Genomic DNA, 15,760 nt, shown 5'->3' on the forward strand with positions numbered 1-15,760 from the left:
TTTGTTCATTGAAAGAGTCCAAGACTGAAAGGTATTAGAAGTATGAAGACTGCAAAAACGTGTGTGCGTGCGTGCGCGCGCGTGTGTGTTGGGTATGTTAATAGCAGGCCATGTTGTTAAGTCATGGCTATTTTATTTTGACCTACAAGTAATTTCAGGCGAGCTGGAATTTCAATCGGCTAATGTCACATCAAAAATGTATTGAATAAAAGTTATGCGCATAGGTCTATTCAGGACTGAGAATGTAACGTTAAAATGTGCTTTGTTTCGATCTAACAGTTGAGGCCTTGGTCTCCGGAGCTCCAGACATGGAGGACCAGGAGGAAACCGTTGGGCTCCAAAATTCGCCAAGCGGTTCAGAGTCAAAGGAATTACACTCTGAAAGTAAAGCAGATAAACAAAATGGAAATTCGGGCAAATCTCCATCCTCCCAGACGACATATATTCAACAGGTCAGCGTTACTCCCTATTTGGAACCTATGCACTTCATGTCGACAGTCTCAAGTCACTGCCTAGAGGTTGTTCTGGACCTATATGCCTATCTATAGTATTGTTTCAGAGTAGCCAAATGTGAATAGTAGGCTAATATGAAATGCTATTGTGTTTTTGTTAAACTATAATGGAATGTATGCTATAGTGCAACATTGTCCCTGTATGAATGACATGACATAGTGACGTAAATATTATTTGTATAATGATTGGGCTAAATAAGCTTACAGAATGGTGTCAACTGCAAGGAAAAGTAATATTGATATTCGTTTTACTTGTCTAATTGTGAAGGGAATGGAGGGGATAAAAGTGTACCTGCACGAGAGGGAACTGTGGGCGAAGTTTCACGAGGTGGGGACGGAGATGATTATCACCAAAGCTGGAAGGTAAGAGAGCAACGCCTGCTTATACTGGCATTACGGGCTATGCAGATACGTTTTAGGAACATACAATTATTTAAATATTGTTGCCATGGTCGATATATACAAACATACACCAATATATTACTGAAATTAATTGTGTCATGTTTGTATGTTTTAATTATATGAATTAGCCATGTTTGCAATAAGCTTAGGCCTACATGTGAGGTTATGTTTGAATAATTATTTGTTGAAAAAAATTGTCAACATTTAGTGGTACTAGTTTTGACAGCACTGTGTCTGAAAAAGTTCATCCGTCCATGTTTCGTTTGATGTATGAGCACAGAGATGAGAGGTTTTACTTTCCAATAATGTGATAGTGATATTAATGCCGTATTCGTTGCTGGAAGGAGGCCTACTTTCACTATTTTCTCAATAGGCCAAGAGATAGCGCCATAAATAAATATTTATTGGCCTAGTCATTTTAAGACAGTCCCTTGGCTAGATAAAAGTCAAAGAAACAACACGTGGCATATATTATGCGTTATATCACCTTCATTCTTTTAATCCTCTCTCACTTTCTCCATCCATTTTATTTTTGAGGTGTGTTTTTCCAAATTGAATACGTGATATTCTTTTAATTCTACCCTAATGTTCGTCACGTTTGCCATATTGAAACCATTATCAAATTACTTTTCAAGACAAAAAGTCCTACACGATTTTTCATGCGAAGGAATTTGGGCATAGGGGGCCGAGTGTAAATCCGTTTAGCAATTCGGTCTAACTGGCCTGTTTAGAAACTCTCAAGGAATATGGTTGAGATATTCTTGTACCTGTGAACTTGAATATGCATGATGGTCGGTGGTCTCTGCTCATGTTAACAAATCGTCTTGTGGCTCTTAGGTATTTATTATTCATTTCAGCCATGTCTCAATATCCTTCCAGTGTGCACTAGGTTAATGTTTTTTCTCACAGCTGCATAAAGCCGTCTTTATATTCTGTCCATTCATTCCCCCCTTTTTGGCTTGAGACTTTATTAACCATCCCTCCTCAGCCCTTACCCCTTCCAATCACCTCGCCACTGCCTCGTTATTACCAAAGGCCTGCCCTGGAGGCCGGGATCCAATCCGCGTTTGACTTCTTTTCCTTAGTAATTTCTATACCATCAGCCTCTGACTGATCACGTTTTCCAACCTGGTAGACCCTATTTCATCAGGGTAGGCTACTTGTGTAAGTTGGCACAGGAACTGGAAAATAAAGTTGCATATCTGAAAATATATGTGCACACATCACAAATGCATCTGGTTTTAGTGAGGCATTTGGTGCAAAAGAAGCTGCCTTAAACATGTATTTCACCGTGAAACAATAGGCCCATTCCTTCATAGAATAGCCTATGTTTTATTTTGTTGAAGTAGGCTATTCATTCGCTTCATTTGTTGCATGCGTAAAAGTATGCAGTCGCTTCCAAACGAACAAAATGTATATTTGGACACTTTAATTCCCATTTATTTTATTTTGTTTCATTGATTGTTGTTCTAAGCTTCATTTGGTTATATATGTCTGACGTTGATATTCATTGTGAACCAGTGGGGTTTACACCCATCCCAAAATACGTGGAGTGTAGGTCATTCATGGTAAACATTTGCACTTGCATTGTGTAACTATTTTATCTTGCTTCGTTTGCAGAAGAATGTTTCCCAGCTTCAAAGTGAAGGTCACTGGATTGAACCCTAAAACGAAATACATACTCCTGATGGATGTCGTGCCTGCGGACGACCATCGCTACAAATTCGCTGATAATAAATGGTATGTAGGACTTTTCCAAAACAAGTGCCTCTTGGATCGTTTCAGTGCCCATTTCCACAGCCTTATGACAATAATTACCTGTATACAACATATGATCATATGAACACATTATCATATGTATTTTCATCTCCAGGATGTTTCACAACCCTATAATGAAATTATAAGGTTAGGCCTAAGGTTTATGCCTCAAATTCTGTTCCCGTTTGGTAGGCCTAGTAGGCAATCTTTAGCAAACTATTCCTAATGGCTCAAATGTCTCAAAATGTTGCTGTAGGCTGTGCAGCTTTATGTAGTAAAAAAAAAAAAGGCTTTCGGTTGGAGTACGGAAATTGAGTAGGGCATCCATGGCAAGTGCTGCGGAGTTGTGCTGACTACCGACTGGAGGCTTAGGCTATTTTTGTGTTTTATGCGAATTCATTATTGTATTGATGTTTCGTATGGTCAGGGTGTAGCTCTCTTCTGACACCTCTGAGGTATTCTCTTTACCATCAGCGAAACGTAGCATAAACACTAGTTGTTAGTGTCATGTCCATCTGGTCAAGAATGCCTTTTTGGGATCAGTGGTTTTCAATTGAGATTTTTTAAAGAGTATAATCACATGCAAATAACGCTGATAATGACCCGTTCAGCGCATGTTGTTGAACTAATACTCTCCTGGTCAACTAAGAAAATAATGTTCGCCCGTGCCAAATAGCAGGTTATTGGTTATGCTAAATAGGATGACCCACACCAACCCAACTGTCAACGTAAAGCACGTCATAGGGCACTAGGCTACTAGACTATAGCCTTAATGTAGGCTATTATATTAAAACATATTTTCCGTTTCCATTTATTGTCCTTTGGGGTGAGAGTAGGCTAAACACAATTAGGCTATACGTGGACAGTATTAAAAACTACAAACTAAAGGCATTTGTCGAACCTTCAATTTAATTAACTGTAGGCCGATAGCGGTATAACCTTGGTAAAATCTCCAGTTTTGGAACAAATCCTAGGCCTACTTCCAAATAGCCTAAATTAATTTATTTCGAAGAAACCTTGTCTACATATTAGGCTAAACCTGTATTTCCGATGAAAAGTGAAATATGCCTAAGGCATTTTCATAAACAGCATATTTTAATGTGTGAAAGTATTTTTTTAAATGCTGACTTTGGTGCTATGATTCAGGTCTGTGACCGGGAAGGCTGAACCTGCCATGCCCGGGAGGCTCTACGTTCACCCGGATTCTCCTGCGACTGGGGCGCATTGGATGAGGCAGCTTGTCTCTTTCCAGAAGCTGAAACTGACCAACAACCACCTGGATCCTTTTGGACATGTATGTTTACGGTTCTTCATATGTTATGGGTTTGTCTGTAAAATGCTTGATGATTTTCGTAAAGGAATACTGTGGCTTATAATTATCAACACAACATCTGCATGCATTAGTAAAGATTGGAAGTCAGATGGCATCTGTTTATTTCCTTTCAACAACCCTCTTATTATGAACTCCCAATACCCTAGATTGTGTGATCCATGTCTGAAACAATATAGCAAAAACAAACATCACTTACATCATCGATCTGCTTCGATGTTAAAAAATGGTGCTATTGGCTAGATATTTCATGTGGTTCCAGGTGTGGGTGACATTGTGTCCAAATTAGACATCTCAACAGAGAGTACAGGATTGGACTGATTACAATGCAATAGTCATATCCCTTATAGGACATAAAACAGCCCAATGCAATTATTATTATTTTGTTAATTGACAACCACAAGAACAATAATGGTTGTTATACAAACTGAAATAAGGAAGTAGATTATGCACAAAATAACCAATAAGAAAAAAGTTAGAAAACAGTAACAATTCTAGAATGTTAAGTGATAAACTTACTCTGTCCATCTCTTGAATTATGACATAAAGGAAAGTGTCAATATTGGTCAATCCCTTATTGCTTCTACATGTATGAAGCTGATTAGAATTGCAGTTGATTGAGCCTACTCTTTCTGCTCAGAGTGGAGCAAAAATGTGTTATGATTTAAGCAAATAATAAACTGCGTGCAAACCATAACACTATAAAGGTCAGCACATAATCAATCATATGGTCACAAATTTAACAGCAACTTGCAGTCATTGATGATAGCTGTAGTAGGGAGTATGTTGATTGGAAATCATTTTGCATTGTTTGCATGTGTAAAAGTATGGGCTCACTGCAAATCTACAGCACCATGCTTGTGATTTTGAAGTCAGCAATAGGACAGATTGTACTCTCTTTAACCATTGACCAAAGCACCTACAGCACACACAGCACTGTCTATCTTCTGCCCGATCACATAACTCCATTGGCATTGTGTGAGAATTTATAGTGATTGTTGCCTTGCCAAAACCCAGCTGGTAAAATGAAATTGGAGCTCGGTTCAGTTGGATTGTGAGCAGTGTTGTACATTTCGGGCCAGAATGCATTTTTGATTGGTTGCAGTGGTTCCTGGCATGCCCTCTTTTGTGCTCAGAGAGTTCCATAGGATTCATAAATGAAATACTGGTGCTGGGCCCAAAAAATATTCCATCAGCTTGTTTGTCCAGCTGGTTGAAATAACTTTGCGACAATTTATAATTACTAGCTTCAGACATGGAGCTGAAGCATATCAGTGAGGTAGGTTGGAGCCAGTTAGGAGGGACCTGAAACAGGACTTTACTTTACAACTGTTTGGTAATTAGACAGAACAGAGCAGGACCTCCCCTCCCAGCCAGAGAGCATGCTGGGATATACCAGTGGCTCCTATAGGTTTCAGAAGGTTGAAATTAATGTTTTTATGACTGTATATGTTTGTAATTTAGTATAAATATGAGTTTATTGAAGGGCTTTCTGATATTTGGTTTGATTTTTACAGTTCATTTTGCTATGGTCAATGTTTACATATATCTTATTGACAATATCTATATATTTTATGTTTTTTGACTCTCAATCATGTAGATGGTATAATCTCAGTTATTTGGGTTATGTTGCTAATTGAGGCTTTAGTTTCTATCTGATACCAATAGTATGCATATAAACATATGATTACCCATTTTCATCTTAGGGCCTACGTTTTATCACAAGTCTCAGCTATGGCTTTGATCTCCCTCTCAACTTGCGAAACATTTCTCAATGTTATTCATCTTCTCCCCCAATTTGCTGGTGCTGGTGCACTCGTTCAGTACTCCCCACACATGTTTTAGCCAGGAGGGTGGAGTGTGGATATCCCACTGTTTATGTTCCAACGGCAGTGTGAGATGAGCAATAGATGATGGTGTACAAAGCCTGTTAATCCAAAGGCTTCAGAAAGCCCTCTGATGTGGAGGAACTTGAAAGCGTAGGGCAGCCGCCGGGGACCCAGGCTGATCCCTCACTATCATTAAATACTATCATACAGAGTCAGGGAGAATGGAGATGCAGAGAACCAGGGCAACAGGGCATGGAGACAAGGCGTGTGCTGGAGGCCTAGTGGGTGGTCTGCTATGCTCCGGGGTCACACCTCCACAGACCGACAGACACGAAGGGAACCAACCCTGTCTGTGGTTCATGTTGTTGTCTTGTAGAAAATTAACACAAGACTCTTGGTGTAGGTTACATGACACATAGATGTCTTCAAGAGTTAGAAAACAAGGTTGCGACCATCTAAATGTGTTAAATCAAAGCATCCCAATGGTTTGTATCATTGTGAATCTGTAAGCCAGATAACTTTTACATTTGCGGTGATATAGGCTGCTGTTCACAAGTGATTTACAAGTCCCTAACCAACCTCCTCTAAAGACTTTGTGGTGGGATTGGTAAATGTGAGCATACATTCTGTTTTCTCCCAAAGTTTTTATCTAATTCAGTGTTTTAAAATACTTAAAAAATACTTCAGCTTTGACCCATTGTATTTATAATGTGCAAAATCAATCTGAGTCATAAAGCATTTCCAGTGTTGGCTGTTGAAATACATTCACCCATTTCTGTTTAGAGGACAATCAAATGTGTTGTACACTAACCTACTATCAAAGTGCTTTTGGAAAATTCACAGTGGACCACAATTTACTCTCTATTCTGAGGTTGAACTGTTCCATCAGTTGTGAGAATCCACTGAGGTCTTTGTAATGCCCCACCGGTCTAGGAGGTCAGGGCATCCTCTCCCTTTTCTCTGCAGCGTGGCTATTGAAAGGAAGGTACTTAAACAACCCTACAGATAAGAGATAGGTGGAATGCCCAGGGGCAGGGGTGCAGGGAGTTCCTGAGGAGGTGAAGGAGAAAAAAAAACTGTTTTGTTATCTGTAAATGTAAGTGGATTTAATGAAATTAGAAACCATTAGATTGCTCATTGTTGATCCCCATGACTCCACAGTATGTCAGACCAATTAGACTAAAGCCTACGGATGAGACGGCCTCATGAGAAGAGTTCAGGGCTCAAGTTCAACTGGGTGGACCGCGTCTTAATGTCGTCAGTGGTAGTAGTCATCACTTAGCATTAACTAGGTCAGAGGGGTCAGGGCGAACGCAGGGAATGGGAAGATGTTCACGTGTTACAATGGGAACTCATCTCTTCTGACATATGTATATTATCATGGGATGTAAAGAGCGTTGTAATGTATTACTGAATGTATTACTGTCATGCCCTTCAGTGATGGGTTTGTAGAGTTACATATAAGCTATGCTCACATTTAGATTTGACTGTACTTTAAATGATATGGTCAAATATATTTACATATACTGTATATTTTCAGAATTGCTATATGATTAATATTGGTATTCTTGGTTTTAATAAATATTTTGTGTGTTTTATATACACTGAACAAAAATACAAACGCAACATGTCAAGTGTTGGTCCCATGTTTCATGAGCTGGAAGAAAAGATCCCAGAAATGTTCCATATGCACAAAAAGCTTATTTCTCTCAAATTCTGTTCACAAATTTGTTCACATCCCTATTAGTGAGCATTTCCCCTTTGCCCAAATAATCCATCCACCTGACAGGTGTGGCATATCAAGAAGCTGCTTAAACAGCATGATCATTATACAGGTGCACCTTGTGCTGGGGACAATAAAAGGCCACTCTAAAATGTGCAGTTTTGTCACATAACACAATACCACAGATGTCTCAAGTTTTGAGGGAGTGTGCAATTGGCATGCTGACTGCAGCAATGTCCACCAGAGCTGTTGCCAGGTAATTGAATGTTCATTTCTCTACCATAAGCTGCTTCCAACGTCGTTTTAGAGAATTTGGCAGTACGTCCAACCGGCCTCACAACCACAGACCATGTTTATGGAATCGTGTGGGCAAGCGGTTTGCTGATGTCAACGTTATGAACAGAGTGCCCCATGGTGGTGGGGTTATGGTATGGGCAGGTATAAGCTACAGACAATGAACACAATTGCATTTTATCGATGTCAATTTGAATGCACAGACATACCGTGACGAGATCCTGAGGCCCATTGTCGTGCCATTCATCCGATGCCATCACCTCATGTTTCAGCATGATAATGCACGGCCCCATATTGCAAGGATCTGTACACAATTCCTGGAAGCTGAAAATGTCCCAATTCTTACAAGGACTGCATACTCACCAGACATGTCACCCATTGAGCATGTTTGGGATGCTCTGGATCGACGTGTACGACAGCTTGTTCCAGTACCCGCCAATATCCAGCAACTTCGCACAGCCATTGAAGAGGAGTGGGACAACATTCCACAGGCCACAATCAACAGCCTGATCAACTCTATACGAAGGAGATATGTCGCGCTGCATAAGGCAAATGGTGGTCACACCAGATACTGACTGGTTTTCTGATCCACGCCCCTACTTTTTTTAAGGGTATCTGTGACCAACAGATGAGTATCTGTATTCCCAGTCTTGTAAAATCCATAGATTAGGGCCTAATGAATTTATTTCAATTGACTGATTTCCTTATATGAACTGTAACTCAGTAAAATCTTTGAAATTGTTGCATGTTGTTCAGTATATTTGTATGTTTTATTCAAAGCAATATCAATAGTATTTTGTGTTTATCTTAATTGTCTGAATGTGTATAAATCTATGTTTCTTATTTCTGGTGCTGGGGACCCAAATTGTTACACATTTGAGTTTTTGCACCAGCATGACCTGAATGATTCCACTAATCAAAGGTTTGATGATGAGTTGATTAGTAGAATCAGGTGTGTAGTGCTAGGGCAAAAACTAAATGTGCACCCATTTGGGTCCCCAGGACCAGGATTAAGAAACACTGGTTTAGATTTATCTGAATGTGATTTTGATCATGTCAGAATTTGTGTTTTGGTGAGATTATGCGTCAGGGTGGCCCATTTGTCAGGAGAAAATAGAAATGGTCAAAACACAAATATGCATACATTTCTCTCTTCAGATTATCCTGAACTCCATGCATAAATACCAACCCAGGATTCACATCGTGAAAGCGGATGAAAATAACGGCTTTGGCTCCAAAAACACAGCGTTCTGTACCCACGTCTTCCCAGAGACTGCTTTCATTGCGGTTACGTCCTACCAGAACCATAAGGTAAGTCTTCGATTTTGGACATGTTTAAGCCATTGTATTGTGTGTGTGTATGAATAGCCTAAATTGTTCTGAATTTATCGGTGTATCATAGATGAGTAATTAATTACACCGTATATAACTAATAAAAACGTTTTGACATATAGGCCTCGAGATTGCCTTTTTGCATCGCCTTGTCAATTGAAAGTGACACAAAACGTCACAACACATATAAAATCATTTCATGGATTAATCGAAATCAGTTCATAAACATCAGAAAGTTGCTCATGCTATATATATGCTATATATATATATATATATTGCTGCTAAAGAACTGACGGTAAGACGTAAAGCTGATGAATGAGCTGATTATCAAAGCTTGAAAAATAAAACCGATAGGGTGTATCCTATTGCAAGAAATGGAGTCCAATGTAATGATATGTCACCATGAGCAGTGGCAGAACATTAGGCTCACGTCTAATAATCACCGATATCATATTCAGTCATTGACAGATGTGAGTAGGCTATCCATTTATTTTTGTTTGGTATGGAAATTTGATAATTCACAGGCACAAATTATTACTATTACGCATGGATTCGAGCTCGCAAGTGATATCATTTTAGTTCTACTTATTCAGTAAATTCTAAATTTAAACATGAGTATATTTTCTTTCATGTAGACTACCATACCTAGGCCTACATATATTAATTGTGATATTTTCCTATATGAACATTAAAACATTTACATCCACTTGTTGCATGCGCTTTATTTTGTCTGCGTTTTTGAGCGTTTAGAGAAGACATCGAAATAATATTTAAGAATTCGTTTTCCTCAAATCTGACAACTCATAATCTTAGGAGTGCTGTCCAATCATTTCTACGTCTGTTTAACATCCGTTTTTAACTATGTCGGAGTCAGATTTTAGTGTGGGACAGAGGGAATATGCAAGAGGGGGCGAGGACCCTTAATGTGTCCTGAGCCAATCCGAATTCCCAAAGACTCTGAGAAACCGGAAATCCAAATGACTGAAACTCTGGAGAAACCATTAATTATATTCAGGGAGTTTATTGAGGGCACCTGAGAATGCAACATGGGCTAATTATTATTACCAGAGCCAGCCAGACTTCCAGACAAACAATCTATTCTGATTTCCTCAACTTTTACCACGAATACCTAATCCAAGAATGTTACATCTGTCAAATAAACTAGAGAAAGTTATCATGCCATGCATTTTGGGGGAAAGGGCATAGGAAATGCGCATAGGCAGGCGCAGCCATATATAGTCAAAACGGTCAAACTTGACCATACCATAGGTTTGTATTGAACAAATATAACAATTTCCTTCTGAATAAACTATTTTGAAAACAACTAGCGTTTTCATATCTTATTTCTCAACTCAATAGGCCTATAGGCTACAGAAACGCATTGGGCCTAGGCATGTTGAATCTGAACGTAGAATTGTACCAGTTCATTGGCTACCTCTAACGAATTATAGTTGCATTATAGTAAATCCCATAGCCAAATATCACATGCAATGCATGATATAAACAAATGCAGTAACCTACTGTATTATGAATTAATGTTTGTCATGATTGCTATCCGTGATAGTCCTTACAAGTATATCTAACGAGTTGGTAACAACTTGCTTTGTATTTAACCGGGTGTCTAGGCCTATAAATGTTTCCAGAATTGTTAGGAAACTGTCACCCCAGGCTTGTCTAGTTCTTCCATGCTATCAGTGTTAATTCATGCACTATCAAATATGTAAGTTTGGAAATAGTGTTACATTTGTATAGTCTGGTATGAATTCGTCCAAGTGACAACCTGATTGATGCTCAGTAATAGAAAGTTTCATTAGTGAATTAGGTTTCGTTTCATTAATATTTGCATTTACTATGCTATTCTTGCCCCCTTTATAATGTAATATTTCACCTGAATTATCCTACATATTAGGCTTGCAATTAAATAAGCGATTAAGCATCACTTCGGCGTTTGGGTATGTTATTTTATTGAGCGTGTGCTTCAAGTTATTTTCGCAAACATTTTGTACCACCAACAGTTATTTTCAAAATGATTGCTTTGAAAAGATTTTGAGAATCATTATCATAAAAAGAAAAAAATGAAAATCGACACTTTTGCCAAAACGGTGCGTGCATTAACGAGAGATGTTGTACAAGGTTTCGTAGAAAGTGAGAGCCGGTGCGTGGACAAAAATCCAATCTTGTTGTGAGGCGGGAAGCACCAGACCCGCCAACTAGTTAGGGCCTACCTGCCAGAAACAGCGCGCCTTTGAGAGAGGGCGATCGCTGCGTTCTGTTTAACCAGTAGCTTAGTGGTAGTTTAACTAAGTTCAGATCTAGGTAGCGTTTTCAGTAGTTAATTACTTTTTTGCCATGTAGTGATGTAGCTAACTACTGGAACTACACACTACTTTTTTGCAAAAATAAAATATGATTGAAGTAATTATTTGCTTAATTTTTTTGGCATCAGACCTGCCTAATTCTCACTTGAAACATTGTTTTTGTGTTTAATAGGCTAAATTACACATTTTGTTAACATATGACCCCAAAGTGATCAGTTCCTCCAATTTGTAGTATATTAAATTTCAGATTTACATATGATAGTTTTTCACCAAGTCGTTTGGATGTAGTGAACTACTTTTTCAAAGTAACTTTAGTTAAGTAAACTATATTTTTCTTAAGGGTAGCTTTAGTGTAGTTTCACCTCTTCCATTGTGAAGTATTTGGTAACTTGGTAAACTATAAAAAGAGTAGCTTCCCCAACACTGTTAAATAACAGAATTCAAACCACAGGTTTTGTGAGGTTTCTCCCCAGGTTTTGAGTGTTTATTTGAAAGGTTCAGTTTGTCACGAGACTGACCACAGTGCGTGTGGACCTATGGGCAGTCTCTCATCTCAAAAGCATCATGAGGCTGTATTATGTTCCACATGGGAGAGTGAACACGCTTGTTTTAAGTGAAGATATCCTGCTATAGGCCTCAAAGGACACAATAAGTCCTTCGCACAGAATATAGAGGAAAGGAAACACGCGTATTGTGACGTTAAGTTTTATTTTTACATATTATTGTAATTTACTGTTTAATTGCTTGCTGTTTTGCAGATAACCCAGCTGAAGATAGAGAACAACCCATTTGCAAAAGGCTTCCGTGGGAGTGATGACATGGAGCTCCATCGGATGTCCAGAATGCAAAGGTACAGATGTAGGATCTTAATTTGATCACTCTTTTGTTGCTGAGAAGTTTCCATAGGAAATGCAGATGAGCTTCGTGATTTACATAAATTCACTGAAAACCTGCACTAACACAGTTATATTAACAGTATTGCACTTGTCATATAACCTATTTTGCAGCTAATAGCCCAACGACCAATCAAGCAACTTTATGGACTAAACGTTCAAATAGTCAATGGCCAAGCTTTGGTTCAGTGCTTAACTTGCCTAACTTTTCTATCTCAGCCTATTAGAAAGAATCCAATATTACCATAATTAGCAGTTTTTTAGCACACTATACTGTACTGTAAGATGGTAAACTGGAAACATATATTACACAATGTAACCGCAATTACAGTAGATAAGGATTACTGACATTCTAATCACAGTGTCACATCACAAGCACCGTTGTACTCCTTCAATCAGTGAAATGCAAACCAGATATGAGTGTTATTTTCAGTGAGCCCCATCGCCCCCTGCCCCTCTCTCCCCAGCTGTGATTTGTGTAGTCCTTGAGCAGAGGCCAGTCTCTATGTCCCAGGGCTTTTATGGCTGATCTGGAAGGGCCTTCTGAACCAATGACATCTCCCTTTAACGCAACTCCCTCTTTACCGGGATATTCAGTCATCTGTGCATTGATAATATGGCTGGTTCAGCAGCGGCATCGACCACATCATTCCAGATGAGTGCTTTACGCATGTGTCAACACAGTGTGGATAACACATTTTCAAAGGAGAAAATCTGGTTTGAAACTTCCCCAGATCGCCAACAATGGTGTTGCATGGCCTTTCAAACAGAGGATTCCAAAATCAGAGAAAAATGGGAAAGGAGCCTGATTTTCCATGGGGCAGTGAAACTTTGCCTCCCATTAATTTTATTTGGAATGGGAGAACAGAACATTCTCTCTAATAAGCCACTGCAGGTGAATCTAATAGTTTTTGGTTGACTGATTTTCCCCATCAGTAGGCGATAGGACACATTCAATGCAAATCTTGTGGTGAAATTAATGACAGAAGACTAAAGAAACTATGTTTTTCCTTTTTCTTCAAAGATATTTCACCTGCAGTAATGTTTTATTCCTTACCAGGGTGTTAAAAAAATTGATATTGCATATTTAATGTTGGATTATCTAAGTTAGACAGTAATTAAGTTGGTCAATGTCACAAGATAATACTTCTGTAAGTGGAATAGTTATTTTGTATAGACATTTGTAAATTGATTTTAATTGGCCAAAGGCCAAACCAGACGATCACTCCTAAATGCCACTGTCCTGTCTTGCCAAGTACAGTAAGCTCAGCACGTCTGGTCTTGGTTAGTATTTCCAAGGGAGAGCTTATTGCAAAACCAGGTCACTGGTTCAAAAGTAACAGTCAAAGAAATCAAATAAATAGAAGAAGCAAAGATAGTCCATTCATGGATCCTCTAGATTAATGCAACTGGAATAAATCCCTGTCTTTCCACTAGAAACTGATCCTCCGGAACATTGACTCTCTGTGGATCCTAAGTGGATTTGACTCATTGATGGTCAGTGTGGTTTGTTAGCATTGAGAAGGGTATAGTGTCTGCTCATTGGATGAAAGAGACTGTGTATATAAGTCAGCCATGGTTAATGACTGAGGTCAGGCACAGTCCTCAAGTTGATACCAGGCTGTCAAATAACATATTTATCTTCTTCTTTTGCATGTGAAAATGCGTTATGAATGCAAATAAATGAACAAATACTATAATGAGGATAATTAGGATTACTGATCTAGGATAATTAGGTGACGATTAATAATCACTACTATTAGTAATACTAATGGCAATGATAGTAGTACTAGTATTAGTGGTGGTAAGATTAGTTGAAGAAGCATACAGTACAGTAAATGTTATCATCATTTCCTAACCCTATCTCTGTATGTATGTCTGCAGCACTAAGGAGTACCCGGTGGTCCCTCGCAGTACGGTGCGCCAGAGAGTGGGCACCAGCCAGAGCCCGTTCAGTGAGGAGGTGCAGGGTATTGCCACCCCCAGTGGCCTGGCCTCCCAGTACACCCAGTGTGAGAACGGGGCCACCAGCACCTCACAGGATCTCCTGCCCCAGTCTGGCTCCTACCCTCTCCCCCACGAGCACAGCCAGGACTACCACTGCATCAAGAGGAAAGGTGGGCCAGGCTTTCATGATATATGAGCCATGCATGCTAATGGTGTGGGTTGTTAGAAAGCATAAAAAGGCGAAACATGGCTGGTTACAAAGTAAAAATATGTACATTGTTTTGTTCAGCTGATAGGGGTCTACAGTATGCGTACATGCTGTAACTGTAACTGTTCCCTGTCGGTCCGTAGTGGAGGATGACTGTCACTCAGGAGAGCACACCTACAAGAAGGCTTACCTGGAGAGCTCCTCCAGTGAGGACGACCATTACTACCGTCCCGTCAGCTACCCACAGAGCCTGGGCCTGCCCGGGGGGCCCTACAGGACCGAGTCCAGCCAGAGGCAGGCCTGCATGTACGCCAGCGCCTCCCAGGGGGCCGAGCCCGTCCCCAGCCTGGAGGACATCAGCTGCAACACCTGGGCTGGCGTCTCGCCCTACGGCAGCTGCTCCGTCACCACCATGCAGCCAATGGAGCGGCTGCCCTACCAGCACTTCTCTGCCCACTTCACCTCGGGGCCCCTGGTGTCCAGACTGAGTGGAGTGGCAGGCCACGCCTCCCCGCAGCTGGGTGACGCCCACCACGCCATGTACCAGGGCCCCATGGCCCATCAGACTCTGGGCCGCCAGTGCAGCCCCGGGGCAGGCATCCAGTCGCCCACCGCAGGTCTCCAAGGCAACGAGTACCTGTACTCGCACGGGATCCCGCGCACGCTGTCACCTCATCAGTACCACGCTGTGCACAGCGTCAGCATCATGCCAGAGTGGAATGAGAGCAGCTAAAAGGGCTTTCTTCATAGGAAAGGATGAAGAAGTTAGAGAAAAAAGGACCGTGATAGGGTGGGGCTTTAGATAAATCTATATTTATATTTTTAAAGATATATACAGTATGGCAGTGCAGTCTTGTGAGATTAGTAGGTGAGGCATGAATGCCTCGAGCATTGGACGTTGGTGCTCAAAGGAAGTGGGAATGTCTTTGCAGTTGACTTGTTACTGCGACTATGGGCAAACATCATGAGGATGAGCAAAACAAGGTGGAGACAAGCATTGGCCATTGAGTTTTAAGGAGTCTTATTAGGACAACTAAATATGAGTTAAAAAAGCCAATGATTTTGCATGAGGGACAATAGTAGCTTCATCAAGAGACCCCCATTTTTAAACTGTCCTGTTTTGATAGTGTATTATACATCTTGGTGCTTGAATTATATGTTTTCTTCTTTTTCTGCTGCAAATAGAAATCTTGTTCTGTAGATTTTTACATTTT

The 15,760-nt window shown here is 40.1% G+C and overlaps 1 protein-coding gene across 1 annotated transcript; it reads left to right on the forward strand.

Annotated features, from left to right (window-relative positions):
* Positions 1–308: 308 nt before the first annotated feature.
* LOC311099789 (T-box transcription factor TBX5-A-like) lies at positions 309–15,279 on the forward strand (the record flags this gene model as incomplete). The annotated part of the gene is made up of 8 exons (XM_084140537.1): positions 309–452; positions 781–875; positions 2,535–2,654; positions 3,819–3,966; positions 9,007–9,159; positions 12,257–12,348; positions 14,276–14,508; positions 14,690–15,279. 8 exons carry the CDS (start codon positions 309–311, stop codon positions 15,277–15,279), a joined length of 1,575 nt encoding a protein of 524 aa, XP_083996663.1.
* Positions 15,280–15,760: the final 481 nt, after the last annotated feature.

The sequence above is a fragment of the Coregonus lavaretus genome, assembly GCF_964263955.1.
Source record: "Coregonus lavaretus genome assembly, chromosome: 24".
Taxonomy (NCBI): Eukaryota; Metazoa; Chordata; class Actinopteri; order Salmoniformes; family Salmonidae; genus Coregonus; species Coregonus lavaretus.